This window comes from Peromyscus leucopus, chromosome 7, assembly GCF_004664715.2.
Source record: "Peromyscus leucopus breed LL Stock chromosome 7, UCI_PerLeu_2.1, whole genome shotgun sequence".
In the NCBI taxonomy this organism is placed as follows: Eukaryota; Metazoa; Chordata; class Mammalia; order Rodentia; family Cricetidae; genus Peromyscus; species Peromyscus leucopus.
In genome coordinates, this window is record NC_051069.1 from 81057167 (window position 1) to 81082974 (window position 25808).

At 42.8% G+C, this 25808-nt stretch overlaps 1 protein-coding gene and 1 long non-coding RNA gene across 3 annotated transcripts in view; one reads left to right on the top strand and one right to left on the bottom strand.

Annotated features, from left to right (window-relative positions):
* Positions 1-1193: 1193 nt before the first annotated feature.
* On the bottom strand, positions 1194-2846 carry LOC119088359. The gene is made up of 2 exons (XR_005092020.1): positions 2237-2846; positions 1194-1806 (listed from the first exon to the last, which is right to left on the bottom strand). It is a non-coding gene; the product is annotated as an uncharacterized LOC119088359 (long non-coding RNA).
* A 13-nt stretch (positions 2847-2859) lies between these two features.
* Positions 2860-25808, top strand: part of Plod2 (procollagen-lysine,2-oxoglutarate 5-dioxygenase 2) — a 70774-nt gene continuing 47825 nt past the window's right edge. For both annotated transcript variants that reach the window (XM_028865988.2, XM_028865989.2), the window contains exon 1: positions 2860-3217. In XM_028865988.2, coding sequence (XP_028721821.1) covers positions 3109-3217 — 109 coding nt within the window. In that variant the 5' untranslated portion in view covers positions 2860-3108. The remainder of the gene's footprint in view (positions 3218-25808) is intronic.

Consider the following 25808-nt stretch of genomic DNA (forward strand, 5'->3'; position numbering starts at 1 on the left):
CTATTCCTGATTTCTCTATATCAAGTGTTACATTTATACACTTAGTATCTTTTCTTCACTTGAGAGTAAAACTCCAAAATGTTTTCACTGACATCAGAAAAAAGTCTAGTGAAAAAACTACAAAGGAAATAGTCTTGGCCAAGCACTTAGCATGAGCATGAACTCTGAATATTCTGCCCTATCCAAGTTGTAGTCGGACAAGATACAGGAGTCTCTAAGAAGGTGGTTCTTGAGCTGGTTAGGACAATGAAGGAGTAGGCTATTTTTCTGTTATCTTTACACAAAAAGGTAACATGAACCAAGGAATGTAGGCCTACTCCTGCTTCTTCCTCTGATCTTACCATTTCTTAGCATGTCAATCTAGCTTCTTACAGTCCAGAGTTACGTAATCATTGGTAGGTTGCTGTATCTCTGAGCACAGCTGGCTGGGAATATGTGGAAAGCAAGACATGTTTCATGGCCCTTCAGTCAATGATTGACGGAGGTGGGAATAAAGATAGCCCAGGTATCTTGCACCCTGGCTAGTTATCTATGAGGGTAAATTAGTGCCTGTGGACAAAGGGCCACACCCACTGGGTTAGACTATAGAATGAGTCAACTTCTATTGTCTTTTCTGGAATTTCTTTAACCTCACCTACCTCAGTTTCTTCTGACGACCACACAAAACACTCTTCCTGATAACCTTGGGTCAAGGTTGGCCTATGGAGGAACCCAAATGATGTCAATAATTGCAATACAAACGTTGCAGGGTAAAAATAAAAATAAAACTTCCTGCTTTGGTAGACCAAGCAAGCCAAGTCAATCAAGTGTAGGATATAGAATGAGGTGGTTTAATATTTTAGTAGAATAATCTGAATCATAGACTAATGGGTTAGGACTGTTTTCAGATCTTCTGTGAAATCTGTGTTTAGGGATGAAAAAATCACGAGTATGATGGTTCTAGCCATAATATAGAGTGGCACAGTTTGAGACAGGAAGCAGCCACAGGAAAGTTGGCCAATGAGAATACAGTTTCAGCTGTGGCATTAGGGGTGTGTTACTTAAGCAGGAAGGAAAGAATGGAAGGAGACAGAGAAAACGAGAAGGAAAAAGGTAACAGTTCTCTGGGTTGGTGGTAATGAGAGCACATTTTTTATTTTTTTTTAAATCTGAAGCCATGTAAGGTAGAACATCATTAGCAAAGACAAAGAAACTGGATGTGAGATCTGTATTTAATGAGCTAAAGATTCTAAATGTTTGTCATGGGAACAGTGAGGTAGACATCTCCAGCAGAAGGCAGGGCTGGCAGCCTGAGATGGCAGGAAGGCTTTGGTTTCATAATGGGACACTTTCAGGCTGTGATTGAAGCGTCTGGCTATTTTGAAAATCCCAGAGACACTTGCTTTATAGAAGCTTTTAAGTTCTGACGTTGAGACTCAACAGAGGAGGAGAACGTCATAATAACCAATAATTATTGGTGGACTCTATAGTTAAGCATACATGGAAATTCCAGTACTAGTCAGGCAAATTGAGGACTTCAGAGGTTCGGGAAGCAGGAAGTCAAGTTCAAGGAACTTGGCAGTGATAAGGATGGAATTCTGGAAACATATTTACCCCAAAGACTAGCCATTCTTCTGAGGGCTGGTTCTGCTTGGCTCTGCCAAGATTCATGACACTGCACCTGCCACCCACACTGTAAAGGGCTCCATCCCTCAGCTGCTCCTTCTTCAGACGATCTAAGCCTCACTTTATTCTTCTTTTTCTTCTCCAGTCACACTTTCCAATTCTTGATTATGTCTACTCATCTCTGAACTTTCTCCAATTTTCCTTTATTAAAAAAGGGGGTGTGGGGAGGGAGACAGACAGTTTAAAACCTTCAACACACTGTAATAACTGGCTTAGTTTTAATCTCAGGATTTTCTTTTTCTCTAAATGTCACACTCAAAGTATTTACAAACTTTCCTACCTGTTTTTAATATGCTAGCTACTGTTCCTCTTGATTTTATGCTAATTTTACAATTGAGTAATTTTTTACGTCAAAACTTTTGAGTTAGAATGAGTATTTCCTTCCTCTTATTTCAGGGAGATTTAAGTAGGAGATTCTTGAATGCGGTCCATCTGATTCTTTCTTCTTCAAGTAAGAAATACCATGGAATGTGTGAGAGAAAGTTGTCAAAACTTTTGCCCCCGCACAATTCAGTTTAAATCCTGGGCTAAAGAATAAGAACACAGGAAAAATGATTTTGCATAGACATACTTATCAAAACCCGAAGTAGTGGAGGCGGCTCCCAGGAGCCCAGGAATGGCTCCCCCACATCCTCAGAAGTAATTTTCCATGTGCCGGACAGGAAGATCATGTTAAGGCACAGTCGGTCTCAGGTTGCACAAGCTGGTCTTGGAATCAGCCGGATTTACAAGCTTCATTACTGGAAAGAGTCTATGGCTCTCCTGGCATCAGCAGCCGGAGAAATGTTCAATAGCACAATGAAAAGTTTCTGTTTACAGAATAAAACCAAAAGCATGGCCTTCTCTGCCATGGGGGTGGCTAAGCTCAGAAGCAACAGTGTCCTGGGGATGGATCCCCATCACTGTGGCTGGAAGTGTGACCAGAGTCTACTCAGCCAAGCAGGCTGAAGCCCCGGTGGTCACCACTCACCTCCGGGAGCGCCTGGTTCAGTAGAGGAGGGCTGGGCAGGCGCGCCGTGGAAGCTTCTGGAACGCGGGGAGAGGGGCGCACTGCCCGCAAAGGCGCTCCGGGGAGCCCGGGCGTGAGGCGGTGCACGTAGGCGTAGGCGACTCGGAGGGTGGGGGCTCAACCTCGACGGCCCGGGACGCGGGGTCCTGGAGCAGCGCCCCGCCCCCGGCCCCGCCCGCCCGCCCTCCGGGGCCGCTCTTAAACCCGCGCTGCCCTGGCCGCCGGTTCGCTCGTCCGCTCCGTGCGCTCTGGCTGCGCGTTAGTCCGTTCCGTCCTCTCCGCCCGCTTCGGCGTCTGCGCACGCAGCGGGATCCGCGTAGCCCGCTCGCCGCTGCCGCCGCCCCGGGCCCGGGTCCGGCCCAGCGCTCTCCGGGGTCTCCGCGTCTCGCGAGAAGTCGCCGCCGCAGGCCTCGGGCTCCCGGGCGCAGGGGCGAATGGGGGGCGGCGGAGCGAGACCCGGCCGGCTGCTGCCGGTGCTCGCCCTGCTCTCCTGGGTGGCAGGCCTGGGCGTGGCGGAGGAGACGCCCTCGCGCATCCCTGCAGGTGAGCTCCGCACGCCGGCTTCCGCGGGCGGGTCTGGCGGGCACTTGGCATCTTTTCTTTCCGCTCCGGGACCTAGCCGCGGGGGCTCCATGCTTTCGGATGGACGGCGACTGTCTTTGCAGCGCCCCGGGAAGCCCCCGCCATCCTGCCTCTGCCCCTAAACCGCGCTCGGGACCAGGCTGCGGGCCGACCCACTGCGCGCCCACCCACTCCTCCTGGTCCACCCTGGGACGCAGAGTCAGGCGTCCCCGAGCTCTGGCTCTGGCCGGTGTTCGGAAGCTGAACTAAAACTAGTAGTTGGAGGCAAGATCGTGTGAACAGAACTTTCTGGGTTCAGCCAGAGGAGAGCCCCGCCGCCTATTTGTCTAAACAGGACTTTGCTGCGCTTTATCGCGCAGGGGAGTTCTTTCAGCGGTTTCCACTTTGGGGCCCTGGGCTCAACTCCCTGGAACTGAGCCTTGGGTTTAAATGACCTGATGCGATAACTTTGCCTTCTTCAGTAACTAGTTGGATTCTTTTCTGCTGCAACCTAAGCCCACGAGCGAGCAAGCATTTCTAATCTCGGGATTCCAATTTCAGAGGGTGACATTTGGCACAAGTTCACTTGGTCTGTGTACCATCGTTTTGTCTTCCTCTTCGGGCAATTCATGAAACTTAAGCGCTTAACAGCTTCTGGTTCTGTGGAACACTGCTTGCTTTGTTGGTTGCAGAAATGTGTGCCTTTATTATATCAGTCACAGGGAAATCTGAACCCGCATGATTATTCTGAATTTGAGCTAAATTTAATCACACATCAAAAGCCATAACACTTGAGAAACACACAGATAAATGCAAATAGAGACATAAAGTGTAAAAACTTACCTTGAAAATTTTCTTTGTTAAAACACCCAAATAAGCTTTTATTGATAAATAAAAGTAACCTCGAGGACTTGCTAATTTCAGAGTTTGGCTCCAGAATTCTTTGTGTTTTATGCCACTTGGATGCCACCTCTCACTTTTTACAGAGGATATCCGTGCCAGGCTGCTACCTTTAAATTTGTCGTCAAAAATCACCTCCTTCCCTGTGCAAACTTTTAAGTTTCCTGGAATCAGATGTTAAACGTTTTATGGATTGTCACATCAGAGGAAGGGAATTTCAGATACGAATGTTTTCCATATAAAATCCAGGGTTGACTTCTGAGACTTGGTGTCTGTGGTAGGTGGGCACAGAGTTCAGTTATGAGCTAAAGGTTGGAAATGTTAGTGTGTACTAATGGAGCCAGCAGAGCAGTAACCAATCTGGTTACATACAAAGGTAGGTGGTCTTACATGTTCTGTGATAAGCTAATAAGTGAAGAAGATACATTGTTTGGTAATTTGGTCAGATTTATCAGCTGTGGTTAATTTTTATCCCTGAGGTGGTACACCTGAAAATTACTACATAAATATGGAAATAATCTTTAAGGTGTAAGTTGTCTAGATTAGTAGGCCTTCAGGAAGAGTACCAATCACCTCTGACCCCATTATTTGTCAGTGTGTCCCAGCTAGTCAGTAAAAGGTGTATTCAGAGCTGGGGAGATGGCTGGGTTGGCAAAGTACTTGTCCTGAAACTGTGAGGATCTGAGTTTGGATCCCCAGGTTCACTTTACGGTTGGGGGTGGTGGCCTGGGCTTGTAATCTCATTGACGGTGAGATCATAGGCAGATCCGTGGAGCTGACAGGCTGGCCAGCTAGTGTAGCCTGCCTGGTGAAGATACACGCTAATGAGAGACCCTGTGTGAAACAGGTGGCTGGTACCTGAGGAGTGACTCCCGAGATTGTCTTCATACCTTCACAAGGCACACCCTCCCACACAGAAGGAATGGATTCTCTCAGCATTTCTTGGCTCTATCAATAGTTTGGGCCGTACCCCTTTGCTCCTGGTGGCTGTCTTATGCATTATAATATTACCTGTGTCCTTGACCTCTACCCACTAGTTGCCAAGTAGCACTCAGCTCTGGATGTGAGAACAAAAGAAATCTTCAAAACAGCAAAAGGTCAGTCTCCTGAAAGGCAAATGGTCCACGCTGGAGAATCTGGGCAAGATAAATAGGTGTCCCAGAGTGAGCATGGCATAATGGTATCGGGAGAGTAGTTGCTCCTCCTCTGCCCTTTCATTTATTTTTGAGAGTTTTTCTGGAACTCCTGGGCTCCTGTAATCCTCTCACATCAGCCTCCTGAGTAGCTGGGATTACAGGTCTTCACCCCTTGCCTAGCAGGATATTTTTTTTTTTTTTTTTTTTGGAAAGCAATTTTTTCTAAGAATTTTCCACTGTTAAAGTGAATGTACTTTTGGAATAGGTTTCCTGCTTTGGGATGTGTGCTCAACAGTTGGGAATGTCCTACTTGTTACAGCAACTGAAAGGTCTGCTGCCCTGAGTGCCTTTTGGCTGCCCCTGTATTCCAGACCAAGAGAGAATGTAGACAAGATCTCAATGAAAAGCATCATTTGTACTCATTTGTCCTTGAAACATTTGTCAGAATTCTCTCTCATGGAGCTTTCCCAGGCGGAGCTCTTCAGTCCAGTTCATGTGTGGATGCTTCTTTTTGTACTCCATGCCTTCTAGGTGAGAGGAGGGGAGTGAGTTCCTGCCAAACCTTTGCAGTCTGGGTGCTAGACCTGGATCCAGACTGGTGTGTGCCTTTAGAGGCACCTTGACTGTTTCATGAACTAAATTGGGCAAAGACCAAGTTTGAAGCAAAATCGAAGGAAATGGTTTCAGACATTTCTGTTAAGACCAGTATTTTTCAATGATGTCCATTTATAAGCTCTTTAACTTGCTATGTTGAGTTCGAGGAAGACAGAAAAGGCTTGTTCCTATCTGCTGATGCAAACCAGCAATTTACAGGGTGGAGAGGGGAAAGCGAGTCCCTGGAGAGGCTGTGGGGAGGGAAGGAGGGAAACTCCTCTGTACTTCCTCTGTCTGTCTGTCTGTCTTCTCTGTAGTTCTCCCAGGCAGTCTAGAACATAGGAAATTCCTCTCCTGGCTGTCTTTCATTTTTGTTTTCCTTTCTTTTATAACTTTTTAATATGGTTGGTATATGCAGCTCAAATCTGTTTTGCTTTGTGTTTATGATTTAATGACTTATAGATTACATTCTTCAGAATGCAGGCCTGGATCCTTTGACCACAAAGAGATTCACCGTTTATTTTGTTAAGCTGAAGGTCTTCTTTAAGAATTATGAAAAGTAGTATGCAGCCAGTGAGGTTAGTAGCTGCTTTTTTTTCCAGGCCTTCACCTAACTTGGCCGATCGTTTTTTTTTCTCCCTCAGGTACCCTTGCTACCAAGACTGAGCACTGTAACCGTGTCCTGTCAGCCAGGACCTTGTTTCCAAGTCACTGTTGATGGGTCTTCTCCACAGCTCATGTTTTCTCCCGATTTCTCTTATAAAAGGTGGTGCAGACGGTGTTCTTCTCGGGTGCTTGTGTGCCACAGTCTGTTATAGGGCCAGAATTGAGATTGGAGATGGTCCACACCTTCCACAAGGCCACTGGGGAGCAATAAGAGAGCGTGTACTCTTTCCCCAGGCTGTTTCTGTTTCTCCGTGCCCTTCCTGCCTTCATTATCGCTCTGTTGGGTACGGGGAAAGAAAATAGCAGCTGGGCTTCAGTGGCTTAGAGAGAGGGATGTTTAACAGGAAAAGCATGCTGTTCGTAGGTTATGTACATATTGGTATATGTGCAAGACTATCCCCTCAGCCTAGGGATAGACTACCAACCATAGGCCGAATACGTAAGGTGAAACCTGGCTATGTGTTTTTGTACGACCTTCCAGCAAACAGACTTCACACTTTCGGATGGATGGGAAAGATCAGAAGGAAAGTAGTATACCATGGCATGTGAAAACTTTATGAGCTAGAGGCTGTATTGGCTGCAGTCACATTCGTGTGCTGGCATGTTGTCTGTGGTGGTATTCGTGTTCCCAGGCTGAGCTGAGTAGTTCCACCCAGGTGGAACTGAGGACGCAGTCTAAAATGTTCACCGTCTTGCCCTGTGCTGCTCCTTGCCGAAGGAGATGACATTCTCATTGAAGCTGTAACACATGTCGATTGTTCCTCTCTTGGAAAGAGCCACATTTGGGACAGTAGCAGTTGGCTCTGGGCATGGCAGAGGCCTGGTTTTCATTTTAGAGGTTGCCAGTGATTTCTGCCGTTTTTGAAATACAACACTTGAATCTAACTAGATATATACTTTGGTGTAAATACTGTTTATGTAGTCAAAGACCAAACAACTTTACTTTGGCCAGATGGGAAGGAGATGCATTTTTCTTTTCTTTAGGGTTTTTTATATTCTAGAAATTTATTCAAGATTGGTGATTCACTTTGGCTTAGTTCTTTGAGTAAAATAATTAGTACATTTGTCGTTCAGAATTTTTAATCTCCTGTAACTGTAACAGTAAATCAGGCTAACGGAGAAGGTGGTATATTTTCAAGTGACTTGAACTGTTTTGTGTGTGTATTTTACTTTTTTTTTTCTCTGTGAACACACTATACAGGAGTGATTTCCAAAGCTATTGAGATTGTAGTTAGCCCTGAATAGTTACTTGGAGTAGTAGAATGTGGACAGTGTCACTGTACTGAAAGCTTGGTTTGTTAGGCAATTGCTGTTAAATTAGTACCCTGCTAAGGGGCTCACAAGGATACTTTTTATACTTGCAACACTTCATAATTTCAAAATGTAACTTCAGATAAGTTACCGTTTATGTAAAAAATGTGGTTTAAACTTAAAAGACAGTAACTTTATGTAAGTTTTACTATTTTTCATTCAGGATAACTTCACTTGGATTGGAGATGTGTTATTTTCATGCAGAAAAGTAGATTTCCTTTCTATAACATTATGAATATCCTTATTTTAAAAATTCATTCAAGCCAGAGCAATTATGGACTTATCTGTGTGACTCATGACTTGCAACAATGTCCTCAAAATAGCAAGAGTCTCTTGCATTCCTGTTACCACAGGAGTTTTCTTAGACTTCTTGAAGGAGAGATGATTATGTGCAGAGCGACCTATGGGGAGTCAGTTTGTTAGTCCTGTGTAGTACACTGTGTAGTACACTACACTGCTACCAGAACTTTCACTTAATGTCTAGTCTGTTGCCCAGCCAGTGAGATGTCTCTATAAGGAGGCCATGGGCAGTCTTTACTCATCATTTCCAGAGCGGCCAACACTGAAATCCTCCCTTTCCCTGCTCTTTTTGATTGCCACTTCTCAAAAAAAATACCCGTGTCTTCGCCAGTTTCTGAGTGACAGGGAGACTCCTCGAATTGCCAGGACAGGGAGAGCTCTTGTCCGGGAGTGGCCGTCTCTTCTGTCTGCGGATTTCTGTTCCTGAAGGACAGCTGTACGGAAGAGTCTTCACCAGAGGTGAAAACAGACCAACCAACCACCACATTTCACATTTTTATGCAACCTACAGAACATGATTATCATTATCAACAGTCCCAGCGAGGATTTTCAGTTAACATACAGTCATATGTGGGCCCAAATGTGGGCTTGTCAGGAGGTGTTTCTGTCAAACTAGGGTGGGAGTTTCTTACATAGGCCAGACTTAAAATTACATCTCATTTGTTGTATTGATTATTTATTGATTTTAGTATTGCTTAGCTTATTGTTGGATGCATAAGCCATCTATTTATTATGTTAACTTACTTTGGGCTTATTTGCTTATTAGGGTTGCCTGTCAAATGTTGCTGAGGACTCCTCCGTCTGCTGTTCAGTTTTAAGGTTTCTTCAAAAAGCAGCGTGAAAGAGGCTTTTCATTTGATTTCACTGTTATGGTTATGTTCCACACAGGTGAACTTTTTTGTTTTTGTTTTAAATAAATGAGCTTTCAAATATGTGATTTTTGTGTTTTGAAGAAGAGGAGGGCCTGACTATGTAGCTCAGTCTGGCTTCAAACATATTCCTCCTGCCTCAGCCTCTGGGGTTGTAGTATGAACCATCATATCCACCTCAGCACAGACAGTTCTTATGCTCTTACCCTCACTGTCCCAGACACTAAGATACACATGAGATATTAAATATGGGCTAGGTCACAAACCCTCTCACATGGGGCCACCCCCTCCCCACCCCATTTTCTCATCCCCATTCTGGAACTGCCAGGGAGGGCTGACAGGCAAGTGCTGCTTCTTAGATCCCCACAGATGAAGTCTCCACTCCCACTGGTCTCTCCCTCACAGCTCTCCTACAGGCTAATCCTTCTCTTTACATTTACAGATAACTTGGACTGCAGGGGTGTTGCAGACAACAAAACTATCTTATGACATTCAACTATAGCCATTGTCACACAGATGACCCTTATCCAGGACTGCCCCAGGGACCTTATAAACATTTTCCTCAGAAATGCAAGCAAGGATTTCCCTGGTTCTAACTGTGTGATGTCAGCTGACCTTGGGCCTACTTTTTTGGGTACAACACCTCCCCTCTCCCAATTGTCTCACCAGGGACCTTAAAATAACCGTCTCTGCTCCTTCTGGGCCAGTTGAAACTTCCCTTTCACCCCACTGTCCAGTCCTGTTCTCCAATAAACTCTTTGCCCGACAGTCGGTCCTACTCTTTGCTCTGTTGGGTACCTTTCTGTCCTGTAACCAAACAGTGCACAGCATGGTTGACTCTCCTGCAGGCTTAGCAATACATGGAAGAAGTGCGTGGATTCAATCATTGACTAAGTTCCTGATGCTGGAGCATCCTTGGTTGGTAGGGGGCACACCCAGAAGCCATCCTTTTTCTTTCTAGAGTCCAGGCACATCTCTGCCAACTGACTTTGGTTTAGTTAGCTTGGAGCCATAGTTTATATAGGGCTTTAGGGTGCTCATTACTTAATACCTGTTGCACAGAGGGGAGCCAGTTATTAGTTACTTTTCCTTTTTTTACGGTCACATCTCGCTTAGTAAACTGCTGGTCCTCTTGCCTCTGTCTCCTTAATGCTGGGATTACAGTCCTGTGCCACCATGCATACCTCCTATTTTTGGTGATCTAGATCGAGTCTCAGACAGTTCCTCAAGCATTTAAAAACTCTCCTTCTTGGTTCTATAAGTATGGTAAACACCAGCAGCTATTTTGTTTTGAAAAATTCTGCAGATAGAGAATTTCAGTCACTATCTTTGAAAACCCAAATGACCTGGCTAGCCCACTCTCCCAGGAAGTCTTGCGAGCCCGTGTGCCCAGAGCCGAATGGGTGTTTGTTTGGGATTTTCCAGTCCTGCCCAAGCCAGCTCTGAGGCCTCTTGTCTTCAGAGGTCCCAGCTCCCAGTCCAGCCATGCTGGTATTTCCTGGCTGCCAGCTGGCACTGTGGCTGTGACCAGAATGGGCTGCTCATCCAGGCCCTCCTAATTCCTGCCGGCCACTTCTAGAGGACAGTTCTCTTTTTCTTCTTAGTTTAGTTTAGGCAAGGCTGGAATTTTTTAAACAGTGACTTTACTAGGTAACCAAGGGCAAAACAAAACCAAACCCGAATCTGGAAAATCACCAAAGCAAAGAAATGAACAGACCCATGTAGCAGACAGAGTTCTCAGTGTTTTCTGACCTTGGCGTCCTTAGAGCCTCCTGCTCCTGGCACACTCCTGGGTTCTGGAAACTCCTGCCTAACTTTTGTTTTCTACTTCTTTATCTCCTGGTTTTCCCCAGCACAGTATTTCACAGACAGCCGTTTTCCAAGGCAGGAGTCTGTGACTGACATTCAAGGTAGACAAGAGCTCATGGACGATCAGATTTGTAACCTCTTGGCCACATGTTAGCATTCCGTTTTCTTCACTAGGAGGAAGAGCTTGTGCTTTTATTCATTTACTTGTTTATTGTACATGTATGAGTCCCCTTTTTCTTTACTAGTTCTTTCAGAGTTTTGAGTCTGTACATGTTTTGATCATAGTCACCTCTTCCACCAACTCTTCCCAGGTGAAACCCCCCTTCCCTACCCACCCAGCTGTGTCCTTTTTTAAAAAAAAAACCCTTCAAGGCTAGTTTGTGCAGTCTAAATATCCTTGGATGTTTGGTCTTCCAGTAGAGCTGGTAAACTAACTCGTATTGCTAAAATTCTAGGTTTTGAGTAGTGATTTGCAATGGCTTTTGTGATTCTATGGTTTACTGCTAATTTAAGTAGCCAAACTATTTTTCCCCTTAATAATATTTTCTGTTGGTAGCTAACAGTGCCACAGTTCTCATTGTTTAATACTCTAGGTATGACAGTATTTCAGGGCTCAAACATTTATTCAATGACTTGTTTTGTGCTTTGTGTGGAGGGAAGGAAAAAATAACACAAACAAACCCACCATAAATCAGTTCTTTTGTACACTGCAATTGTAGGACTCATGATAGGAAATAATTCACATGTAAAGCTGTAGAAATCAAAGGGCCTTCAGGAGGAATCCTGGGGAAGAGAGTAGACAGCTGGCGCCAGGAGGCAGGGATCTGAGAGCCCTTCCTTCATTCTGCAGCCTGAGCCCTCACACCCGCAGCACACTTGATTTGCAGTGTATGATCTTGCCGTCCCTGACACTTGATACTTCTTGAATTTTAATGTAGGATGAGTGGCAGAAACCAACTACTGCCAGAATCAGAAAAGAGGCCTTGGGAAACTTAACTATTATTTTATTAGGCCAAGGAGAACAGAGATACACAGTGGTCTTGTATTTTGAAATTTGTGTTTGCTCTTAGTTATTGTATCTCACATGGGATTTGACTGAAACTTGATGTGGCCTTTTTTCTTAATGAGCGTTTGATATAGAGGTAAGATAATAATGCCAACAATAACTAGAATTAAATTTACATTTTAAAATGCTCCGAATGTTTCAAGAGAGAGGAAAACAGTCTAGTGTTTATATGAAGCTATTTCTGTCTTCTCAGAGGAGTCAGAGAATCCAGTACATTTAAATATTGTAAAGCTTTCTAAAAGAACTGTATATTCTGTTGCTTCCTTCCTATTTAAAATGTATAAATTAACAAAGATGTTGCTGGTAACTGTGGAATGGTTAAAAGTCAGCCTATGTAGTGTACAGTATTTAAAAATTGATGCTCTTCAGTTTGTTACTGAAATAGATTTGTCCTGTAGTTTTAAAATATGATGGCATTTAGTGAGCTAGAATCATATGTTCAAAAGAAATCACTTTATAGAAGAAAAGTGCAGGTGTGTGTGTGTGTGTTTGTGCTCGCCTGTGTGCCTGTGCTCACAAGTGTACGTGCCTGCTTGCATGTGCTGTTAGCTACAGAGATCGCCCTTAAGCCTGTGGAATGGAGTGACCCTGAGCATGCCTTCTCTGACCTGTTGCTGGATTGCTGTCTCAGCAGTATTTGTTCTTCCTGTTTGCCCTTCCAGAGCCGAATGTTATCTAGTGAGTGGTACAGTCTTACTGATAATCCTAGGCAGATTTCTTTTTCTTTTCTTTCTTTTTCTGGGACTATTTTAGGTACTGTTTTCAAAAGGACCACACTAACCTCCCACAGTTAGAGACCAAACTTAAGGTTTTGCTCTTGCTAGGCAAGTGCTCTACCAGTCAACTAGACTCCGAACTCTCCAAAATGACTTTAGGTAAATGAAAGGGAGAAGTTCAAACAGGACAACTGGGAGGAACAAGTGTACATTTTGAAAAAGCAAAATTACTTTTGTTGCGATACTCTCAAATTGCAAAAGCATTCGTCTTGAGTATTGGGGAATTAACCGTGATTTGTTGAGTAAGCAGATAAACCTTAGTAATTATTTGTCCCAGAATATTAAAGAAACATCTAATTTATTAAAATGCTAAACTCTTTTGTGTATAGTTGTACACGCACATTTACACATGTATGCGTTCACGTGAATGTGGGTACACATGAGCGTGTATATGTGTGTGTGTGAATGGCAGAGATTGAGGCTGGGCATCATCCTAGGTCCCTCTGCACTTTATTCATTGAGAGTTCTCCCTGAACCCAGTGCTCCAGTACTTTAGCCAGTTAGCTTGCCCCTAGGATTTCCCTGTCTTCCTTCAAGATTATTATTATTAAAATAAATTTAAATTTTCCTTGGGATTATAATCTTGGAATTACTCACACACCATGTACTCAGGTTTTTTTTTTTTTGGTTTTTTGAGACAGGGTTTCTCTGTGTACCTTTGTGCCTTTTCCTGGAACTCACTTGGTAGTCTAGGCTGGCCTCGAACTCACAGAGATCCACCTGGCTCTGCCTCCCAAGTACTGGGATTAAAGGTGTGCACCACCAACGCCCGGCGTACTCAGTTTTTAATATGGATGCTGAGTATCTAAATTCTGGTCCTCAAGTTTGGGGGCAAGCCCTTTATCTATTGAGCCATCACCCCAGCCACCAGTTAACAAAACTTCATATTTCTAAGTATTGCGTATTTGATGTTCTTATATTCTTCAAGTGCAAGCATTTTCCCCTACAGGGTGTCAGTCCTAAATAGCTAAGCTCATCATGTAAATCAGTTAATGGATCAGTTATCTGACATATCTGACTTATAATGATTGGGTAGGATTAGATGCTCCTGGCTGAAGGATGAGTGTTTTAAAACACATACCAGCTAACGGAAGCCATCACTGATAATGTGTTTTCTTTCTTATAACTAGTCTTGAATTCTGTGTGAGCAGCTCAGTGTTAAGAGTGCTTGACTATCATGTTCAAGGACCTGTGTTCAATCCCTAATACTGAAAATGAAAGGAAACAAATTCCTCATAGGTATACGTGCATTTTCCTCAGTAGTCATAATCACCCACATGTGAATTAATTGAAGAGTATATTTGAGTTTTAGAAAAACCTTTTGAAAAATACTCATGTGAAGAGGTGATAGAGGAGAGGCAGAGAAATTGCTTTCAAGTGTGGAAGAAAATTGCAAAGTATGTGATCTGAAAGGGTACAGACAATTAATAAAAAATGTTAACCAGAATCCATTGATAGGCACCGGCATTGGAGGTATTTTGATTACTAAGTAGAACCTTTAATTCTGTCCAAAGTAGAAATATGTTTTGAACAGTTTCATTGTAGGAGTTTATCTAGGTTATGCTAATTGATGTTATGGCATTTTATATGGACCATATTGGAAGAAGGACTGTTCCCGCTGTTCTTGCTAGACCATCGTGCATTCAGCTTGTGGTTTCCTGTGGGTGGACTCTGGCAGTACACACACACACACACACACACACACACACACACACACACTTGCAGGAAATCAGCTGGCTTCTTCCATGATTAGCAGAGATGGAGAAGTGTAGATATTATCAACTGTACATGGATGTTCTATGAACAGGGTGCTCATACACATGTCTCTTGTTACTTCTGATGATGAATTGAATTGTAAGTCTGCTCTGCTGTGAATGACCTGAATAGCTGTATTAATTCCACTTTCATTCTGTTTAACATTACAATGAGTTTAAATATGGCATTACTTTCTTTTGAAATACTAAGAGAAATGTAGAAGGAATAGAGAAGAGTGTGCTTGCTTTCTGAGAACAGCCAGAGAAGGTTAAACATGGAACTCTGATAGACGCCAAACTTCCAGTTAAAAGTAGCTATGATGTTGCCTCTGATACTGGGATACATGATACATTTGAAAGCCAAAAGCTTACAAATTCCTTACATAGTAACTGTGAAAGATAGATGATGTGGAAACAATGTGTAGGGCAGTAGTTAAGAGGATAAAGCCTTTGAATGAAAACAGAGACTTAAGGTATCACACATTAGCAGATTATCCTCCCAACAAGCTACTTATCCTCTCTGAATTTATAATAGTTCTCTAATAGTAATGCTGCTACCTAGGCAATTATTTGAATATTAAATATGATAGTACCTGTAAAAGAAGCCTGCCTACAAATAGAAATTGCAATTTGTGCTATTACATTTGTGCAATTTTAAGAAGTATAAATCTAGTTAGCATTTTTAACTTGGAACCTAAAATAGTGGAATTACTCTTCTGTTCAGATAAGGGGAGAAATACAGGATTTCAGTGGGTTTTAACACCTGAGTTGTAAAGACAGTACAAGTTCCTAGGGACTTAAAGGAAACAAATGATAAATCATACAGTGTAGATACTGTCTTTTTGATGAATCTGATTACGTACTCAGTTTCAAAACTTAAATATTGCCGGACGGTGGTGGCGCATGCCTTTAATCCCAGCACTCGGGAGGCAGAGCCAGGCGGATCTCTGTGAGTTCGAGGCCAGCCTGGGCTACCAAGTGAGTTCCAGGAAAGGCGCAAAGCTACACAGAGAAACCCTGTCTCGAAAAACCAAAAAAAAAAAAAAAAAAAAAAAAAAAAAAAAATTAAATATTTTCTCATTGTTCTGATGTATTTTTTTTCTTTCTAAGCCCAGATTTCCTTGGAAGCTGTGATCATGAATCTATGATTCACCTGCCCCTCCTGAGTCCCCCAGACTCCTCTGTTTAGTCCAGGTACTCAGACAGGTTCCAGCCACTCCCTTGTCACCTCTGCTTTTCTAGTCTGCGGTAGAAGTGTGTGCACCAGTTATTAAAGGGCTCAGGCAGGTACGGGCCTTAAATACATGATCGGAAGCTATGACTCTCTGAAAACATCTTTGCTGCTGTTTCTCAGAAATCTCTTCTCAAGGAGGTTCTAGATCAGATCCATTTTCTCTGTCCCTGAATTCACCTCACAGCTTTCTCCACTCTACTCTAGGCTGCAGAGTCAAATCTCTCCTGTTTATGGGATTTCAGAAAAGTCAAATCGTGTTAGGTTTTCAGAATCAGGGAATTTTACCTGAAATCCATTTTTCTTGTCTTGGTGGGGAGAGAAGAAAAGGGGGAAAGGAGAAGGGAAGGGAGAGAGGGACAGGCAGTTAGGCAGGCACACAGACAGACAGATTGACTGACAGAGATACCCCAGAGCTTCCCACAGGACACAGGACTGCTAGGGGATTTGGGGGGAGGAATGCAGTGCGCTGCTGTTCCATGCCTTCACTCTTTGACACTTTGTGTCCCTGCACTGGGCACAGGTCATAGAGATAACCATAATGTTGCAGAATATTCATTTACACTGTGTGAAGATGTGTCACTGTGACTGGTTCAATAAAGAGCTGAATGGCCAATAGCTAGACATGAAGACATTAGGCGGAGCTTCTGGGGACAGATAGAGATCAGGGAAGAAGAAAGGCAGAGTTGCCAGCCAGATGTTGAAGAAGCAAGATGGGCAGTACAGAGTAAAGGTAACTGAGCCACGTCATAGAATGTAGATTAAAAGACATGGGTTAATTTAAGTTATAAGAGCTACTTAGAAACAAGCCTAAGCTATAGCTGAGCTTTCATAATAAGTCTGTGTTTTTTTTTTTTTTTTTGTTTTGTTTTGTTTTTTGTGAGCTGGTGGCTCAAATTAAAATCTGGCTACACCATAATGTTTCTTACTATGCTGCTCTTGACCTCTCTCAAGCCCAGTGGCTCTGGAGCAGAAGACATTCTCCTTATGGATATTTGATAATGTATGTAGATGCTCTGTTACAAGTAGTAGGTGCTGCTGCAGTCTTGTGGATAGACTTTGGTGAGTGGGTGAGTGAATGGGGGTATGCTACATGGTACAGCATGGTTCCAAGGAAGAATTACCTGCTCTGATTGGCAGTTCTGCTGAGTTTAAGGAAAGACTCATTATCTTAGCTCATTCCTGATTATACTGCCTGCATCCTGTACTTCTCATGATTCTGAGTATATCCATATTCCCTCAGTATTCGCAGTGGATTCTTAGTTGTCAGCCACATCTACTTTTACCTATACCCACTTTTGGTCATATTTCCAGGGCCCTGGCTTTTAAATCCTACTTAGCAATTCTGTTAGTACATCCATGGAACAAATTTTGATGGCATTTTATCACACTATTCTATAAAAATCATCTTACTAGAAGTGGAAGCCTTTTTAGAAAAAGAGTATTTTACTATATTCTCCTGGGGTCCTCCATCCAACATAGGAGAGCGGATGTAGAGGAGTCTTAGGAATAGTCTGGGTTTCCTCAGCTCTCCCTGCCACCCTGACCTCCTGCAGTGGCCTGGGCTGATACATGATCAGTTACTGGATATGCAGAAAGCTTTTTTACATTCTTTTTCGTTGAATCAGTGTTTTAATCTGAGCTAGACTTTTAATGGGTATGGGAGAGAAACAGGACCTCCTGGTATTGGTTCTGATATATCTCCAGCCCAAGCCTCTGGAAGCCTTTTGACTGCCTGCTCCACTCACGGTGGGCAGGACATAGTGCCATAAATAAGAAAATGGGAGGAGGGCTGCCGCCGGTCAGCACTCCATTAAGGAAAATTCATTTTATAATTTCTGGTTTTATATTTTAAAATCCGTTTTATGTATCTCAAACAGAGGGGCTATAAGAACTCATTAAGTGTAGTGTCCTGGTTAGTTTTGTCAGCTTGACAGGCCTGGGAAGAGGAAACCTCAGTTGCAGGATTGCCTATATCAGATTGGCCTGGGGGTATTTTCTTTATTGCTAATTGATGTAGAAGGACCCGACTCCTTGTGGGTGGGGCCAGTCCTCAGCAGGTGGAACTGGGGCTATAGGAGAAAGAGAGCCGAGCAAGCCAGAGGAATCCAGCCTGTAGGCAGTGCTTCTCTTTGGTCTCTACTTCAGTTCTTGCCTGCAGATTTCTGCCCTGGCTTCCCTCAATGATGGACTAAAATAGACTCTTTCCTCCCCAAGTTGCTACTGGTCAGTGTATTATCACAGCAACAGAAAAGCAAACTAGAACAAGCTTATGATTATTGGAAGGGCTTGAAGAGCAAGCTCTACATCAAGTCTCTAGCAGTTACTCCTAGAACATCAAAGGGTTCCGACCAAGTAGAAGGTGGTGCTGCGTCTGTTCCACTGGGACTTCAGGAGGCTTCCCATCTGCGCCCTTCATGAATCTGGATTCTGCTACCTTAAATACGACTGAGGCATTCGGAAGCATCCCCAGTAGCTCTGCACCGTGAGATTGGTGCTGATGTCTGGATTCTAGAATACAGAATTAACTTCTGCCTCTGCCTCTGTCTGGCTCTGTCTTTCTTGCTGACTTCCCGTGCCTCCCTCAGTGCCCACTGTGAGAGGCTGACCCTGGAATTCTGGGGGGTGATCTTCTGTATATATTTGGCTGTATTTGTTGACAAAGACGTGGCTGAAGGTGGGGGAAGGAAGCTGGTAGTGTCAGATCTGCCGCAGCATAGCTGACAGGCTCTTGTTTTCTCAGAGTGCAAGGGTTTTTCAGTTTTGATATTTGAACTTTCTGTGGATTTTTTCAGTGATTACACTCTCTCGTAGCATGAAAAGTAATTCTGTGACTTTAGAATTGCATAGATGTCTATTTGACAATAGAGATCCAGGTACAGGCAACAGAACACATCCACTGTGGAACTCTGCACGGAACTTGGACAATCCAATTTATTAAGTTTTGAGATGAACAATTCATGGAGAAAGTCATGGGAAAAATGAAAGAAAACTCTGAAATGGAAGTAATTCATGGAGATTACCTATTTCCTCATTCCCCCTTCTTTAATGATCATGGATCATAATTTAGGACAAGGAGAGTGTAGCACAGCTTATCTCTAATTTTAGTTATACAATATTTTATTTTCAGCTGTTTATTTAAGTGTCTACTGTGTCCATTTTACAGAGTAGCTTTTGTTAACTTTTAGTAAATACTTAGCAACTCCAGTTACTTTCCTGATGAGAGACCAGGGCTTACTCAAGAACTTGAGAAGGATCCGGAGATAACAGAAAAATTCTGCCTCATTGAGGAAGGAGGGACTTGACTCAGCCTCCAAGTGCTCACGAAACTGAAAGTACTAAAGCGAACAGCCTTTTGAAATGCACTGCCTTGCTTAGCCAGCAAGAGCAGAGGCAACAGCAGCAGCAGCACACTGGAACTGCTTGGTGGTTGGTGTCTCACTGTTGCTAAGTAGCCCTGAGCAGCTCTCCCTGTCCCTGTCCTGGGCTTCTGATAACTATGATTCTGTCTCAAGGTCTAAGAGATCTGTTTGCTTAGATCCCATGTATGAGTGCAATCGTGTTTTGTCTTTGTGTGCCAGCTCTTTTCAGTTAACTTAATGACCCCCATTTCATCAGTGTTGTTGCAAATGGTTAACTTTTTTTTTCTTTAAATCCAAGACAGGGTTTCTCTGTGTAGCCCTGGCTGTCCTGGAACTCACTCTGTAGACCAGGCTGGCTTCCAACTCAGATACCCAGCTGCCTCTGCCTCCCAAATGCTGGGTTAAAATGTTTGCACTACCACTGCCCGCTCTTGAGCTCCTTTATGTTTGAGTCGTATTCCATTGTGTGTATGTGTCATATTCTCTTTAACTACTCAGAATGAATTAAAGACTTAAATTTAAGGTTTATATTTCTTTAATCTGCTGCCATGGCAGTTGTAGCTCTCTCTCTCTCTCTCTCTCTCTCTCTCTCTCTCTCTCTCTCTCTCTCTCTCTCTCTCTGTGTGTGTGTGTGTAGGCATGTACCTATTTGTGTGTGTTTGAAAGGATACATTTAAAACCTGTTTGCTTTCTTTTTATTGACGACTTATGTTTGTATTTAACTGTGTGTACACCTGTATGCCCTGGGTGTGGGGTGGGGATGTGCACATGAGTGCAGTGGCCAGCAGAGAAGAGAAGGGGTAGTGGGGTGCCCTGGGATGGAGTCTCAGTAGGGAGTGGCCAGTGTGGGTGCTAGGACCTCTGGAGGAGCGGACAGCACTGTGAAGCACTGAGTCATCTTGCTGGGGGGGAAGCTCCCCCTTCCCCCAGCCAATGTAAAAATAAATCTTTAGTGAGTCTGGCTTTGTTCTCATGACATGTGTCAATGAGTTCAGGTTTTTCATCTGTAGCATCTTCTAAAATGGTCAAGTAAGAAATGACAGCGAGAACTTCAGTAAGAAATGTCAAAGCACCAGTAGAATCAGTGAAGACTGATTAATATAAATACTATGTCTTTACTTAAAATTGTGGTTTTTCTTGCAGTGAAATGGATTTCTGTAACTGAAAGTACAGTTAAGAGTAAATTAAATTTGTCTGTGATACCACTATCAAGTAGTAAGCAAAATATTGTGATATTTTTCCTGTTGTTATACCTTCATGTGTTTTCTTTACAATAAACAGTATATCCACGTCGACAAGCATTTAAAGGCAATTTTGTATTCTGCTTTACTTCAAAACATTGTTCTATAAGTATTTCTTACAGCATTTATTTCCTTTCAGGTTATGGTTTCATAGTAATATCTTGGTATCTGTGATGGGGTTGCTTCAGATTTCCTATGTTACTGCTCACTGTTGAACAAATGCATCATTTAGATGGTGTATTAATACAAATTATTTTGTAGTAATATTATTGAAAATACATTTTGGATTTTATTTTTAGTTACTTGGATGTTATTTGTAAAAGAAAAACGTGTCATGGAGCATGGACTTTGTTTTTTCTTGTGTCATGTATCAAAGTGCATAGCAGAAAGCTGTGTGGATTATCACCTGCCCCTTACTTTTGTATTGAATCATGGCAGCTCTGCTGATACCACTACTGATTTATTTCTTGAATTTCCTTACTTTCTACTTACCAGAATAAGAGATTTTTTCCTTCATTTTTTTGCTATTTTTTTTTTTCTGGGAGATGTCATATCATTTTACTGGAATACACAATCTTGTTTAGTGGAAGAAGCACAGTAAATAATTGTATCAGTGAATGTGAATGCCAAGAAGAAAGTGTGTGTGTGTGTGTGTGTGTGTGTGTGTGTGTGTGTGTGTGTGTGTGTGTATTGGTGATGCAGTGTAAGAATGATGGGGTTGGAAGCTGTCATTTCAGGCTTTATTCCATATTTGTGTTCTAAAGAGGCCGGGGGATGGATGCATCTTTCTGGGAGAGAAGCGCTGCAGCTGCAGAGCTTAAGTACCAACTTCCTGAGTCCAGGATGTGTCTTCAGAATAGCTAGACTCGTGGGCTTGAGGTAGCTGGTGCCAAGAGTTCAGACCCAGGGATGGAGAGATGGGTGGCGGTTAAGAGCATTCCAGAGTCCTGAGTTCAATTCTCAACAACCACATGGTATGGTGGCTTACAGTCATCTATAATGGGATCTGATGCCCTCTTCTGGCATGTGGTGTATATGCAGATAGAGCACTGTATACATAAAGTAAATAAATATGAAAACAAAGAGAAAAAGAAAAAGTTCAGGCCTACAGACAGGTAGAGAAGAAGCACAGTGGCAAAGAGTCTGACCTTTACTGAAAACAAGAGAAAAACTGCTGAACTTTTCGGAGGTGAAAGAGAAGATTTGTGTGACTTGGCAGGCCACCTCTTTTGATGACAGGAACAGATTGACGAAGTCTGGAGTGATTGCTGTGTGGTCCTTTAGAATATGGGTTTTCATGATCAAGAGGAGATGTTGGTGTCAGAACAGGAGACATGGCCAAGAGAGCCTAGACCACATTATGCTGATAGAATTTGTAGGCAGAGTGCACATAAACATGAGAGAGGAATATAGGATATAAGGCATCACTACAAGTTTACATGTAAACGACAGGTTAAATGTTTAAATTTGCTTCAATCCTCACAGAGTAAAAATGCATTATGCCTGCTCTAACTTATATTCTGATGTGGAGGTAGACTAGCACTTTCTCAGAAGCGTTGGTGGTGTTGCTTATTTTTGCTCTTCTGCAGGACCCGCCTTCGAGCTCCCAAATAAATCATACACAGAGGCTTATTCTTAATTATAAACGACTGACCTTAGCTTGGCTTGTTTCTTGCCAGCTTTTCTTAACCTAAATTAGCCCGTCTACCTTTTGCCTCTGGGCTTTTACCTTTTTCTATATCTGTATACCTTTCTTTCTTACTCCATGGTAAGCGTGGCTGGGTGACTGGCCCCTGATGGCCTCCCCCTTGTTCTCTTGCTTTTTCTTTTTTTCCTCCCTGACTTCTCTTCAGTATATTCTCTCTGCCTGCCAGCCTCGCCAATCCTTTTCTCCTGCCTTGCTGTTGGCTGTTCAGCTCTTTATTAGACCATCAGGTGTTTTAGACAGGCAAAGCAACTCAGCTTCACAGAGTTAAATGCAACATAAACAAAAGTAACACGCCTTAAAATAATATTCTACAACACATCGGTGACTGTTTTAGTAATCACTTCTTAAAGCATATAGCCTTTTTATTTTTGTAATGTTATCTGAGCGCTTAATTAAGTTTTGTGCTAGGGTTGAAAAACTGAGTGCTGAAACAGGGATTCTGCAGAGGGACTTGGGGTGTAAAACTCCAGGAAGATCTGGAACAGCTGCTGCTGGTCACTCACCCTGTGAGTTTGGGACACAGCATTCTGCAGAACTTTAGTACTGAGAAATTATATTCCCTGGAAGCTCTTACATTCACAGCAAGGGAAATGGAAACCAGCGTGGGAGGCTGGTTCCAGGGCTCTAAGATCACTGCTGAGGTTCCGCTGAGTCAGCTGAGGTCTGTTCCAATGTGATAAGCATATTTGATCTGATGCCCATTAGATTATCGAGCTCACTGGCTGACAGTGTGTGATAAGTGTATTTGATTTGATGCACCGTTGGCACGCCCGCTGGCTGACACTCCTCCCTCATACTCTGTTGTAGTACAGTAATTAGAAGCTTTATTTTGAATTCATCTTTTTATTTATTTCCTATCTATTACAAATTAAATTTGTTTAAAGGCAGGCATTGCTTTGCATGTTTCAGCTTGCTTAAGGGAGGCCCTGGGCATTTATGTCCCCTAAAAGTGCTTTCCTCTTACTCCACTGTCCGTTTAGTTCTTGGGGGTTGCTTTACAGTCCCTGATGGTTTTTTCTACTAAACATGTAGCCCTTGCAATTTTAGAAGGGTGTTTAGAGGTGATGTTGCTAAGTGTTAGTCTTAACTTTCAGTAAGGGATAAAAGGGAGAAATAGCTGGAAAAGAGACTGAAAGGAAGAGAGAAGAAGAGAAAGAATAGCTCTGAGAGGCACCAGTGGAGGATGGATGAATGCAGCTGGACAGTGAACTTGGCACCAGCTAGCTTTGCTAATAGACAAGGGACTTTATTGCATTACATAATTTTCTACTTAGTGAAGAAGGGAAGACTGTTTTTCTTCATGCTCCTTCCCCTCAGTGGCTGTGATAAAACACTCTGATAAGAGCAGCTTAGGGGAAAAAGTTTTATCCAGTTACAGTTCCTTTGGTGGAGATATTAGCTTGAGGGCCCTGGTCACGTTGTGTTCACAGTCAGGAAGCAAAGCATGCTAAATGCTTGTCCTTGGCTCACTTCTTGCTTTTTGTATCGTCTAGGAACCCAGGCCAGGGAATGGTGCTATGGGTGGGTCTTTCTACCTCAGTTAGCCTCTTCAGTCTCTGAGATGAATCTGGATCTCATCAAGTTGACAGTTGATAGTGGCCATCGCCTTATTCCTAATGGTTCAGAAAGTATTTTTTGTAGTGACAGAAATTAGTGGAATGAGTCAGTTCATGGTTAGAGAGATGGCTCAGCAGTTAGGAGTATATACTGCTATTGCAGAGGTCTTGAGTTCAATTCCCATGTCGAACTAATCACATCTGCCTGTAACTCCAACTCTAGGGACAGTTGATGCCCAGGCTCTGTGGGCACCTGCACTCACATGCACCTACCCAACCCCAATTAAAAATAAAAACAAATCTTCAAAAGAATTTTTAATGCTGTGCATTAAATAATGACAGTGGTAGTTCTGTTACAGTATGTTTAAAAGTACTTTCAAAGGTATAAAACATTTTCTTGATCATTTTTAATTTAAAATTCTGAGGGACTGGAGAAGTAGATCAGCAGTTAGGAGAACAGAAATTATTCTTCCAGAGGACCACTGGTTTCATTTCCAGCACCCCCTCCCCCATGGTAGATCACAGCCATCTGTAACTTCCAGTTCCAGGGGATTAGACTTCTTCCTTGAGCACCAGACAAACATTTGTTGTACTTACATGCATGCAGGCAAAACACATGCATTTAATGTAGAAAAAAATTAATTAAAATTTTTAAAAATAAAAATTTGTGGGCTGGGGAGATAGCTAAGCAGGTAAAGTCCTTGCTACTCAAGCAAGAAGACCTGAGTTCAAATCTCCTGTGTCCTCATAAAGCCAGATGTGTGGTTCATCTGTAACACTCACTCTGGCTAGCAGCGATAGGTAGATCCCATGGGCTTTCAGGCCACCGAGCCAGCCTCGCTGAAACAGCCAGCTCCACAAAAGACCCTGTCTCAAAAATGAGGAAGACAACAGAGGAAGAGACTCGAACTCTTGACTCTTGGCTTTCAGATACACGGTCAGAATGCCAACACTTGTGCACACATACATGCGCATGCACAAACAAACAAAGTTGTTAAAACTTTGCTACTACTTTCCTGACAGCAACATTTGATCAGTGGTAGAGCAAGGGAAGTTGTTGTCTGGCCTCCAACTCTCTAGGAACAGGAATAGCAAAGGAAGTCTGGCCCTGGAACATCATGTATTGCTGGTTAACGTTTAACACCATTTCCCTGCAAATACATTTCTTCACCTGGTAAACTCCTTTTCTTCAGGTCTCACTGTTAATGTAAACCCCTTAGAATATTTCCTAACCTAGTTTAATCCATTTTTCTTTATTTAAATCTCTCATCTCACTATATTAAAAAAATATCCTTTGCTCATTTATCACAGTTAGCATGAACCCTTAGTTTTCTGTAGGGAGTTACTTATTGTGGCTTGTTTTCACTCTACCTAACTTATATGGAGTCAGAAACCACCTTTCAAAGTAAGTCTGTGGAGGACATTTATTTAAACTCAGAGTTTTTAAATTGTTAATTCATGTTCTTCTAAATTTTAATAATTCTTGGCTTCCTGTTGCATCTTTCGATGAATTGGCACCTGTTTCAAAGTGGACAATGATAACTGTTGGAAGAAAAAATGAAACGAGTAATGATAATTTGTCAGCCCCGAGGTAGAGTGGAGCCTTGGGTTGAGTCTGTGCTCCAGGAGCCAGACTTGCTTGAAGTATGAGAGCTTCTTTCTCTTAAAACTCCCAAGAGTCCTGCTACTCCTTTGCTATGCATGAGTTTTTCCTCTGACCATAAAGGAAAAAGACAAGAAAAATAGCCTTTAGCTGGGCGGTGGTGGCGCACGCCTTTAATCCCAGCACTCGGGAGGCAGAGCCAGGCGGATCTCTGTGAGTTTGAGGCCAGCCTGGTCTCCAAAGCGAGTTCCAGGAAAGGCGCAAAGCTACACAGAGAAACCCTGTCTCGAAAAACCAAAAAAAAAAAAAATAGCCTTGAGATTCTAAGTTACTAGTTCATCTAGGGTGTATTCTAAGTTTAAAACATTCCTCAGGTGTTCATGAAGGTTTCAGAGTTACACCCCACAGGAAGATGGACCCACTGTAGAGTGGTATTTGGACAGAGTGTTCTTTTCTTCAGTTATTACTCATTTTCCTTTAGCAAGGGAATCTCTAGATAGCCTGTTTGTGTGTTTCTCCAGCAGAAGTTTGGAATTTTTTCCATGCCTTTCTAATAGTTCTCAAAACATAGTTACTTACCTTTCAGTAGATACCATGGACGCCTGAGATAGTTTTCACTGCTGCAGTCTGGAAGTCTCTTGGGTCAGTTTGGCTTTTCTTTCAATCATAATAATAGTAATAATAATAGCAA